General features: G+C 43.5%; 1 protein-coding gene across 2 annotated transcripts in view; it reads right to left on the minus strand.

The window, feature by feature from the left end:
- The window catches only part of LOC123499764 (zwei Ig domain protein zig-8-like), a 186968-nt gene that overhangs the window by 49236 nt on the left and 125232 nt on the right, over nucleotides 1-12500 (minus strand). For both annotated transcript variants that reach the window (XM_045248219.1, XM_045248218.1), the window contains exon 2: nucleotides 9242-9391. In XM_045248219.1, the coding sequence (XP_045104154.1) occupies nucleotides 9242-9353 (112 nt within the window). In that variant the 5' untranslated portion in view covers nucleotides 9354-9391. The remainder of the gene's footprint in view (nucleotides 1-9241; nucleotides 9392-12500) is intronic.

The raw sequence follows: 12500 nt of genomic DNA on the forward strand, positions 1-12500 counted from the left end.
TCGGCGTGCAATCTGCTGTTATTAATTTTCATGGTCAGAATGGCTTCATGCTGTGTATCTCTTGTGTGTGTGTGTGTGTGTGTGTGTGTGTGTGTGTGTGTGTGTGTGTGTGTGTGTGTGTGTGTGTGTGTGTGTGTGTGTGTGGTGTGATTGTGTTGTTGGTATTGGCCTTTTAATAGCACAGGTATGCATATATGTATTTCTGCTGGCCGGGCCAACTCAAGCTTGTTCGCGCTCGTGCACACACACACACACACACACACACACACACACACACACACACACACAGGCAGACCAATGGGCATAAACACCTCTAGTCTGAACATCTTTGAAGGCGAGTGGGACATAAGTTGTATATGAACGAGCCTTCCTTGACAGATAACGAGACTGTTTGGCTGTTACGGAGGTTGTTAGGCTGCTGTCTGCCGCCCTGATCACCCACCTGTCACCATCTGGCAGCTGGTTGGCCGGTTGTGGCCCACACCATCACCCCCTTTAATTTGCTGGCCGGACCAAACCAGCTCCTCTGTGTTAGAATTTGTTGCCACGACGAGTTGGCGGCTGCTTCCTCAGCCCCAGTTTCTTCCTTTATTTATTTTTTTTGTGCGAGAGAGAGAGAGAGAGAGAGAGAGAGAGAGAGAGAGTAACAAGGGCCACGTTAAAGCCAAGAGAATAGAAAAAAAAATTCAGTCACTAAATACCCAAGCAGTACACACACACACACACACACACACACACACACACACACACACACACACACACACACACACACACACACACACACACACACACACACACACACACAAAAGTACTAACATGTAACAGCCACTCTTGCCGTGAAAAAAAAGCAAAGATAATATTAATGATAATACAACAACGTGTGGATCTCCATTATCAGAATTAATCACTCTATTCTCGCGTGCACCGGCCACTAATCTTGATTCGTAACACGCATATATGAACCGCTGTTGCTCAGGTATAATCGCGATGCAGTGGTGTGGAATGTGCACACCTGAGGCGGTCACAGGTGGTAATATAGGTAATACTAGTACACCAATGGGCTGAGGTAATGAGTGCGTCAGGCCACAGCATCAGATAGGCAGTCTGTAGATCAGTTCACCTCACCTCGTATGCCAAGCCTCACTAAACCACATCTATCCGCAATGAAGACACTTATTCATACCGCCTCGTTAGGTAGACGCGGAAACTCCCCTGATCTCACCTGCATCGCTTCACCTACTTTCAAATCACCTGCCCTGCCTCACTAACCTGCCGTGCCAGTTTGCAATGAAGATAGTGATTCACACCACGCGCAGTAAACCCTAGCGTGCTTCATAAACCCGTGCAAGTGATGTGAGGACTGAAGCTGTGCCGGTGTGTATAATATCCTGTATCGCTGTAGAGTTTCGTGCAGGCGGGCTGTGCGTTACGAAATGACTGATTGCTTCGTTCATATTACAGCGAACCGGTGAATATGTGCATGTGTTGTTATATCTGCTCTTACGCCATTCAATATTTCATAGGTAGGAGAGAGAGAGAGAGAGAGAGAGAGAGAGAGAGAGAGAGAGAGAGAGAGAGAGAGAGAGAGAGAGAGAGAGAGAGAGAGTTCATCAACAGCTACGCCTCTCCTCTAACTACCTTATTAGCGGCTTATTTTTTTCCCTTCACTGGTACAAACAAAGCGAGGATGACAATCTGGAGAGGGAACTCCATTACCGCGCCTCAAAGGAATCATCAAAACACTCGACGAGGAAGAGAGCAACGAAGAAAATCAAAGGAAAAAAAAAAGAAGGAAAGGAAGACGAGGAAAACACTCTCAGATTTAATTGCATTCATAAGGTATAAGACAATATTCATTATATCTTTCCTCCGCCATGAAAGAAATCCATTACTACTAATAAGCTTTGAATAGAGAAATGGAACAATATCCGGATAAGCTCAAGAAAACGAAGTCATCTTGAAATAACAGTGAAAACAAGGTAAATATAACACACTCCTTTGAGCAAACAACTGCAGCAGCAAGACCGGCAAATCCACGTGAAGTCCGGAGTAGATTAATAATTCATGTCCAACAGTACTCAAGGACACATTCGTCTGAGGTGCGCATTAAAGAGAAGAAAGGGAACCACTCGCACAAAATATTCATAAGACATTTTTTTCTCATTTTTCAAGGCACGTGTTCCTCCTCGTGTTGGAGAGAGAAGGGGAGACAGGTTCTGAAGGCTTACTGATGGAGTTCTAATACTACTATGGTGTTGAATATTGTATTTGGGAGGGAATAGACAGAAGGGTATTGAAAGAGTCTTTGGTTCGTGTTTGTTTTAGTGAAAGACGAGGGAGGGAAAGAAATGAAGGTCTTATGAGAGAGAGAGAGAGAGAGAGAGAGAGAGAGAGAGAGAGAGAGAGAGAGAGAGAGAGAGAGAGAGAGAGAGAGAGAGAGAGGGTAGAGATAGAGATAATAGAAAGAAATCAGAAGAAAAACAAAACTGATTGAAGATTAACACACACACACACACACACACACACACACACACACACACACACACACACCCCGTCAAATCAATTATCCGAGATGATCTATGAATCACTCAGGGGTTGATCCAATCAGCGAACGCCCCTCTTCCGTTTTCTCTTCTCAACGAATAGAAAAAAAATAGGAAGATAAAGAAAACCGGGATTTCTTTTTACTTCTCTTGCACTTCATTTCCTTTAAGTATCTCAGTTTGCATTATATTTTTTCTCCAAGGAATTCTCTGCACGAGATTAATGTTTTTTTATTCTCTCTGTCTGTTTTCGAAGGAGTCTTTCTTGGTGTTTTTCTTTATTGCTTTCCTTTGGAGTAATTAAAGTTGGCTCTCGTGTATGTGTTGCTTAAAAAAGGGACAAAACAACAGATAAGAAGGGGGAAGGGCTAATACGATAGATACGGCATTCTTTCCTTTATTTCCTTTTTCCCTTCAGTGTATTCAATAGTCATGTTCAATTATTCGTCTGTATTTGATATCATTATAAAGAAACATGAGCGTAATGATATAAATGTTTTGGACGAGACAGTCTTACAGTATCTCTTCAAAACACACTAGGAAACAAAGGTGTGGTAAGAATAAGCAGTTCCAAATCTCTCTGTGGTATAAAATCGACCACACAACACGTAAAACAAAACTCATCGCACACTGAAGACACAAATCCTCTTACAACGCACCTCAAACCTCATTCCGCGTGCTCAAGATCACCAAAAATGACGCTGAATTGCAGATCCTCTTCTCCACAAGGCAACGTAAGCACAGACCACTACAGTTCCCACATCACAGTGCACTAAAGGACCACGAGGCTATTTCCTGCAACCCGATATGTCTGGGAATGGAGAAAGTATTTTTGTTAACGCTGTGTCGGTGTGAGCTATGCCTCGTTAAACTGGGCCTGGTGAGGGGAGGCTCCATCGCGCCGCCTGAGTTGTGTCGAGGCGCGCCAGGCAGGTGAAGGCGTCCAACTTTACGAGACGCCGACGCCTCCATCTTCCACCTGAATACCTCGCTCATTGTTCTCCCTCGGCGGCGTCCCGAAGGCCTCGTCCGTTGTTGCTTCTTCCACACAATTGCCTGCCTGCTCTCTCTCTCTCTCTCTCTCTCTCTCTCTCTCTCTCTCTCTCTCTCTCTCTCTCTCTCTCTCTTCTCTTCCTCCCTTCCTCTTCCTCGCCTCGTCTCGCCTTGCCTCTCCTCGCCTCACTCACTCACACACACTCACTCACTCACTCACTCACTCACTCACTCACTCACTCACTCACTCACTCTCACTCACTCACTCACGTATTGTTTTAATTTCTTGGTAGTGTTCTTTTCGCTCAGATGTTATATGTATTAACTCTTTTTTCTTTTATTTGTTCTTTCAATTTTATTATTGTTATGATTATCTCGGTCGTAGTAATAGTGATGATGGTGGTGGTACTTGTGGTGGTGGTGGTGGTTATGTTAATGGTGGACGGTCTTCTTCCTTTTCTTCTGTTTCTGCTTCTTTTTTATTTTTTTTTTTTCTTCTTCTTCTTCTTCTTCTTCTTCTTCTTCTGTTTCGTCTTTTGCTTCTTCTTGTCACTTTTTTCCTTCCTTCACTTGTTTCGAGTTTTTTTTTCTTTTCTTTCTCTCCATTTCGTTTCTCGGCCCAACTACTCTGTGTTTTCTCCTCCATTACAAGCCATCTCTTTAACGCCTTCATGTTCTTCTCTCCGCACCACCTTTGTTCTCTTACTTTCTCTTGTTCTCTCCCTCTGTCGTAGCGCTCTCCTTCTATTCCCTTCTCCCCTCTTACTCTTTTTCCTTCATCTGCACCAATCACCTCTTTCACGTCCTTCATCCTTCGGTTCACTTCTCTCTTACCGAGGTTCTTTCTTTCCCTCTCACTTCGGCAAGACTTTTCCCTCTAATAAAAAAGAGAAGAGAAAAAAATTGTAAGCCATTCCCTCAAAAATTTCATCTTTCTTCTCTGCTCTGGTTCCTTTTTTCTTATTTTTTTCTTTGGCGAATGTATTACTTAATTTTTTTTTCTTCCACGTTTTTTCTCATCCACCAAACTGTGTATGAAACCTGTCCTTTGCTTATTTTATTCTCTCTCTCTCTCTCTCTCTCTCTCTCTCTCTCTCTCTCTCTCTCTCTCTCTCTCCTTTTGTTCGTTTCTTTTCTGTCATTTATTACTCTTTCTTCTTCGTCTTCCCCTCCTCCTCCTCCTCCTCCTCCTCCTCCTCCTCCTCCTCATCGTCGTCGTCGTGCTCTTCTTGCTCCTTATTCTCTTCTTTTCCCTCTCACTTCTTTTCGTCTAAAATTCCCATCCATTCTCCCTTCGCCATTACTTCCATTTCATTCACTTCACCTCGCTCTTTGTCTCCATTATTTCCCTCCTTCCACTTCCCTTCTCGTCCTTTCATCTCTTCCCTTCATTCATAAGTAACCTTTTAGTCATTCACCTTCGTTTCTTTGCTCCCTACTTTCGCTCCTCACCTTTTAATATATCCCAATTTTTTTTCAACCGTCTCTCCTTCCTTTCTTTCCTCTGCTCTCTTTTCTTTCTCCCTCTCTGCCTTGACTGTTCATCTCGAGTGGTCAATTTAAGTCTGGAGCCTCATCTTTTATGGATTCCGGTGGTCAAAGGGTCGCTAGAGTGTTGATGACTTATGGTCGCTGATTTGAGATTTTGGTAATGGCTGTATCGCTTGTGCACGGAAGAGGACCTGGTAGTGGTGGTTAAGATGAAGAGGTGTTGTGGTATTTTAATTTTGCACGAGTGTGAAGTAGGGTTACGTTGAAGGAGAGTAAAAGAGATGGGTGAAGAGAAAAAAATACATGAGGGAAAAGTTAATAAGAAAAGAAAGAAGATGAAGATACAGAAAATGAAAGGTTTAGGTTGATAAAATGTGCACGAATTTCAAGTGTAGTTTTGTACGTAGAAGGAGAGTAAAAGAAGAGAAGGGTAAGGGGAATGATAAAGAAAAGAGAAAAGAATAAAAATAATTTAAATGATAAGGAAGGTTGAGGAATCTGAATCGTAGACAAGCTTCAAGATAAAGTATGTTTAAATAATGTGAAGAAGAAGAAAGGGTAAATAAAAAATACACGAATAAAAGGAAGTAAGAAAAAGAAGAACCAAGAACAAAGGAAATATATGCAACTTGAAACATCACAAAAAAATAAGGAAACAAGCGCGAACAAGAACCGGATGAAGGAAGCAAGGAGGAAAACAAGAAAAAAAAAAAAAAAGGGGACGAGAACTTGGATTTAGAAAAGGGCGAGGAGATGGAATAGCAGTAGGAGAAGAAGGAAGAGGAAGAGGAGGAGGATGAGGAGAAGGATGCCAATGATGATGTCGACGAAAGGGACGAGAAGAGGCGGAGGAAGGCAAGACTTATGGGGCAGGATTTTATTTTATTTTTACGATCGGTCTCTGAGATTTTCCAAGTCCACCCTATCCTTTCCCTTCACCGGGGCTCTGTCTCTCATTGCTTCTTCCTTCATCCATCTCTCCGACCATTTATTCCTACCCCTTTTACTTTTTTCCTCTTTAAACGTAACGCGCAACTGAATAATACAAGATGGCGAGAGAGAAAAAAAAAAACACCTCAAAGAGAAGAACTGAAAGCACATTTTTACAATCCTCTTTGGCAGCAATAAACATTTCATAAAAAAAAAGAACATGAAATTGAAACTTTTCCACACCACCACACCTTTCCACATCTTTTCCTTGTCTAAATCCTTTTTATTCTTTCCACCTTTCTCTTCTTACTCCCTCCTCCTCCTCCTCCTCCTCATCCTCTTCGTGTTTGTGGTGGCAATAGTAGTAGTTGTTGTTGCCGTAGTGGTGGTGGTAATGGCCTTTATTACTGTCTATGCATGCTCTTAATGAAGCCTCCACCAGCTTGCATGTAACCTGACTGGCATTAAGGGGGAAGCTGAAGGGAGTTTGTGGTGCACTAATGTGTCTCTTTGGGAATGTGTTTGGTGACTGGATGTGGTTAGTGACTAGGCATGATTAAGTTAACTCACCTCTTCGTTTACCAGAGAGAGAGAGAGAGAGAGAGAGAGAGAGAGAGAGAGAGAGAGAGAGAGAGAGAGAGAGAGAGAGAGAGAGAGAGAGAGAGAGAGAGAGAGAGAGAGAGAGAGAGAGAGAGAGAGAGAGAGAGAGAGAGAGAGAGAGAGAGAGAGAGAGAGAGAGAGAGAGAGAGAGAGAGAGAGAGAGAGAGTTAGTTAGTTCAGGGAGGTTGATAGATGGACAGACATAGACTTTGAATGAGGAAATGGCATATAAATGAAAAAGCTTCACAGACCCAAAAATGAAAAATGCAGATCGACAGATAAAAAATAAAAAAGAAAAGGGAAAGAATCAACACACGACGTCAAAAAGTTGAAAATGAAAGAAGTTTGAAGATAAAGGATGACAAAGTGAAGAGATAGAAAAAAAAAATATATACTATTCTTAAAAAAAAGAAGAAATGAAATAGGAAAACTCTATCTCTCACACACACACACACACACACACACACACACACACACACACACACACACACATTGGTAGAGAGAAAAAGGATAAAAAACGTTGACAGGATAAAAAAAAAAAAAGGCATTCCCAAGGGTGACATTTCTCGACAAGTGTTATGTCACCCTGAGGACCTCTACTTGGAAAGGCCGTGGTGTTCCTTTTAGCATGTGGTGAGCAGCTATAGGACTGAGGGGCTCATCTCCTTGGCCTCTAGGGTGGGATGGGAAAAAAAGCACGTAGATATCGAACGGCAATAGAGCAAGGTGAAAGGATAAGTGGAAGTTTCTCTATGTTGACTATAAAGAAAGTATTCATTGGTTTTATGGGTGGGTAAGCCGTAGGAAATGCTTTAGTTGTTTGTGATGTAGAGAGATAGGCAAGTCAATGGAGGTTAAACAGAGATAGTACAAACTGAATGAATATGTACATAATAGGATATAAAAGAATAAGCATAGTGTTTTTTGTTGTTACGTAAGTTGATTTTTCATTTATTTAAGTGTGATATGCCCTAGTTATTTGTTAGGTAGGGAGAAATAGTGAAGTCAATGGAGAGAGAGAGAGAGAGAGAGAGAGAGAGAGAGAGAGAGAGAGAGAGAGAGAGAGAGAGAGAGAGAGAGAGAGAGAGAGAGAGAGAGAGAGAGAGAGAGAGAGAGAGAGAGAGAGAGAGAGAGAGAGAGAGAGAGAACCAACTGAGACTACAGACTACACGCTCACACACACACACACACACACACACACACACACACACACACACACACACACACACACACACACACACACACACACACACACACACACACACACACACACACACACACACACTACAGCACACACAAAACAAGAAGGACAAGGTAAAACATCTCTTGTCACGCCACGGCAAAGGAAGAAAAAGCACCAACACTTTATAATCAGAGAAACAAAAAATACCAAAGGGAAAAAATAAGAATAGAAAAATAAAAGAACGTGGAGCCGTGCCAAAGAGTTTGAGGCCGTGGAAAGAAACATAAGAAAAACGAAGGAAGGAAGCCATAAAGAGAGCCAGGAACTAAGGCGAGGCTCGGAAGACAGAGAAGGCGCCTTTTGTCAACGCCGCGATATCATGGCCCTGCAAAAACTCCAGGCCGAAAAATGTTCCTCTTGGGAGATTCAGTTTAATTGCGGCGACCAGATAATGGCAGTGAGACAGAGAGAGAGAGAGAGAGAGAGAGAGAGAGAGAGAGAGAGAGAGAGAGAGAGAGAGAGAGAGAGAGAGAGAGAGAGAGAGAGAGAGAGAGAGAGAGAGAGAGAGAGAGAGAGAGAGAGAGAGAGAGAGAGAGAGAGAGAGAGAGAGAGAGAGAGAGAGAGAGAGAGAGAGAAAGGTAGGGACAATTGGAGGAGGGAGATGAGAATATTAACTTATTTCTCATCTATATATATATCTATCTGTCTAACCTTGGATCCATTTCTATCAGTATCTATTTATTGTATTATATGAGTCAATTAGTCTATCTGTCAGAGAGAGAGAGAGAGAGAGAGAGAGAGAAAGAGAGAAAGAGATGGATGAATCTCTCTCTCTCTCTCTCTCTCTCTTTACAAGTTTACACCCACACGTGCGTGCATGCGTGCGTGCCGGCGCGTACTTAACACCTACCTCCACGCCACCATCCCACGAAAAAAAAAATGAAAAAGAAAAAAACAATTTATATTTTTGCCGGAACCTTCACGGGAAAACGGTAATGGTGACTGAAAAAACCTGCATGGGAGAAGAACTGGGTATTCGCCTGTATGACCACCCTTACCTTCGCAGCCACTTAGGGACGCAGAGGTGTGTGTGTGTGTGGATGCGTGTGTTTAAGTAAGGGAACAACCGCTGGGGAGGGGGGAGGAGTAGTGCCAGGTAAAATAATTGAAAGATGGTTTTGATGAGAGCGAGGCGTTGCAAGGAGTGAGGGGTGAGGAGTGAGGGCAAAAGGAAGGAAGGTGGGAGGAATGGAAAAGATGCAGGGACTAGACAAAATGAACACGAGTGAGATTAAAGACGGAAATAAAGTGTAGGTAGAGGTATGAAAGAAAGGAGGGAGGAAGGAATTTGATTAAAGGACGACACTCGAGAACGGATGGAAGAAACTCAATTAAACACGTACGGACAGAGAGAGAGAGAGAGAGAGAGAGAGAGAGAGAGAGAGAGAGAGAGAGAGAGAGAGAGAGAGAGGAGAGAGAGAGCATCAGCATCAAGACTCACCTGTGTACTGGGAGGCCGCTAGGGGAGCATAAGGGGGCAGCAGGAGCAGGAGCAGCGGCAGAATGAGGCTCCAGCTTCCACCTCCAGCCTGCTGACGCCCACGCCCGCCCATCCACGCCCGTCCGCACCCATGAAACTCCACATCCACATCTGAAAAATAGGGAGAAGAATGTTATTATTTGTTGTCTTGGAATTAGTATTAATAGTAGTGGTAGTAGTAGTAGTAGTAGTAGTAGTAGTAGTAGTAGTAGTAGTAATAGTAGTAGTAGTAGTAGTAGTAGTAGTAGTAGTAGTAGTAGTAGTAGTAGTAGTAACAATAGTAAGAGGAGGAAGAGGGAGAAGAGTTGTTATTATTGTTGTTGTGGTTGTTGATGTTGTTGTTGTTTTAGGAGTTGAAGTAGTATTTGGCAGCACAGTACACAGCAGTATATTTTATGATTATTGCTGATGTAGTTGTGCATCAGCTCTTGCATATTAACTTCACATTTCGGCTCCGAGTACTGGTGTTATTGGTGGTGGTGGTGGCGGTGGTGGTGGTGGTGGTGATGCTGGTGGTGGTAGTTGGTGGAGGTGGAAATACGTATCTGGTTCCATTATAATATCCTTTTCCATGCAGTGCGTTTGGATTTGGCGATGATTATAAGTTTGAAAAGTGTGCTCGGGGATAAAAGGAAATAAATGACCCCAGATTAAGTACTTACTGCATTGGATTTGTTCTTAGTCTTTTATTTTTTGAGTCGCTTTCATAATTAATCGCGTTACTAATTATACCAGCGGCGAGAGAGAGAAAAGAAATGGGAACTGGTGTCTGGAATTAATACTCGCCACTGGAATGGTTTGGTTTGTACACGTGAGGATTAGACAAAAGATTCGGTAGTTTTATTCTTAAGCTTTCTCATTTTTTTTTTTTCGTCATCCTTCCTTGACCTTCCTTGCACGTGGAGACACAGGAAGGTTATTTTTTGTGTTTTACCGTTACATAAATATTTACGAGTTTAGCACAAAAATGTCCAAAATTTTTAAGTATTTGAAGAAAAAACTAGTGAGTTATTCATATTTTCTTATCTTTCTTAACATTTTGCTTCATATTTTTCGTGTATCGTCTCATTATCTCCTTTATTTTCTCCCTACCTTCTTTCATCATTTCCTATTTTTTTCTTGTTTTAGATCTTCCGCTTCCTTTCAGCAGCATTATCCACTTTTTTTTTTCTTATTTTATCACCTCATCATTTAGTTCACTTCGTCCTTATTCAATCTTTCCTCCCTCTTTTCATCCTTCGGCACTTCTTTCTCTTCTATTTTTCTATCGGTTATCCTTTTTTTAATCCTCTTCCCCGCTTCATACAGTTTTCCATCACGCCTTCATCTGTCCGCATTAGATTTCTTGTTTGCCACACTTTGTTTACCTATCCCACATTTAGTCCTCGTCTTCTCTTCTTCTCTGCTGCATCTGCATTATTCTCAGCTTCTTCATTTGCATCTCTTTTGCCTCTTCATCTGTCTCCTCTTGCCTTCTCATCCGCCTCTCGTTTCCCTCTCCATCCTCCTTCTCCTCCTCCTACTCTTCTTCCTGCTCCTCATCTCCTCCTCTCCTTCATAGCGACAGCAATGAAGATGCTCCATCCAGAATGAGTTAGTTTTATGGTAACGCGAAGATCTCTCATTAGTATTCACGACTCAACCTCCAAGGAGTCTCCGCCCCCCTACGACTGGTTATTCCCTGCGCTGCCTACTCTTCCTCCTCCTCTTCCTCTTGATCCTTCTTCTCTCCTTTTTATCCTCTTTTTATCCTATTCTGCTGCTTTTCCTCGTCCTCCTCTTTTCAATATTGTTCCTGTCGTCTTTCTCTTCCAGTTTTTTTCTATTTTTCCTTCCTCCTCCTGCTCTCTTTCCTCCTCTTCTTCCTCTTCCTCCTCCTCCCTGCTAATGGTTTCCCCTCTCACACCCATGCAGTGGGACGGAAGGTTGAGGGAGGCATTGCAAGGCTCAGGAAAATCAGGGTTAATACAGAAAACCGCTGACGCAGGTACTTATCACTGAAACCACAGACTATAGACCTGGCTGTAAAAATTCTCTCTCTCTCTCTCTCTCTCTCTCTCTCTCTCTCTCTCTCTCTCTCTCTCTCTCTCTCTCTCTCTCTCTCTCTCTCTCTCTCTCAATCGTATCTGAAGCCACATTCCGGTCCGATCAAGGCTTCTAAGCTCCTCCTCTGCATCCTTCTCGTTCTTCTCTTCCTCCTCCTCCTCCTTCTCCTCCTTCTCCTCCTCCTCCTCCTCCTCCTCCTCCTCCTCCTCCTCCTCCTCCTCCTCTTCCTCTTCCTCTTCTTCTTTTTCCTCCTCCTCTTTCTTTTCCTCCTCCTCCTCCTCGTCCTCTTCTTTTCCTCCTTCTCCTCTTCCTTCTTCTCCTCTTCCTATTTTTCCTCCTCCTCCTCCTCCTCCTCCTCCTCCTCCTACTCCTCCACCTATTCCTTTACCTCCTCCTCCTCTTCCTTTCCTCCTCCTCCTCCTCCTCCTCCTCCTCCTCCTATTCCTCCTCCTCCTCCTCTTGTTTGCCTCCAGCTAGTGCCCGCCACAGCCACGCGTCATTAGCCCTCCCCAGCAAACCAGGCAAGACCATCCTATTGATAATGTTTACCCCACCTTGAGGACTAGTTACATGGCGAGAGACTCCAGTATATCTCTTCTGCGTATTCGTATTTCTGTACCGACCAGTTATCGATTGATACACGCGTCACGCTTCACTTAAGAGACAGAAGGATATAAATGCGAGGTTCCTATTGCTGAAGTATACCGATGTGTTGGTGGGGGGTCGTCCTATTCATGGCGGGTTCTTCCTTCGTGTGGTTCGTTTATGTATTCTCCGTGTGTTCCAGACCTTAGTGGCTCGCTCTGAAAGTCAAGGTTTCACTGAGATGCTGGTAGGTGCCTCTCCCTGTCCAACTCCTCTCTCTCTCTCTCTCTCTTGTCCCTCGCTCGTCCCTCTCTCCCCACCCCTCGCCTCATCAGTAGGTGAAGGAGTGCAGGAAGGAGAGGATGCACCCTGAATTTTAATTAAGCCAGAAATAGTAGCCTTCCCTCGCTATTCGCTACAGGGACCAGGGAGAAAAATGGAGGTTGCTTAAGACGGAAGCTACGATGCACTTTGGGGTAAGCGTGTTTACAGTAGAGCGTGTGAGGGCATCAGCGGACAGAGAGAGAGAAAGAGAGAGAGAAAGAGGGGGGGAATGGAAAAATATATTGAAGTGTCTAGACAGAAGCAT

Source organism: Portunus trituberculatus, chromosome 50 (genome assembly GCF_017591435.1).
Source record: "Portunus trituberculatus isolate SZX2019 chromosome 50, ASM1759143v1, whole genome shotgun sequence".
In the NCBI taxonomy this organism is placed as follows: domain Eukaryota; kingdom Metazoa; phylum Arthropoda; class Malacostraca; order Decapoda; family Portunidae; genus Portunus; species Portunus trituberculatus.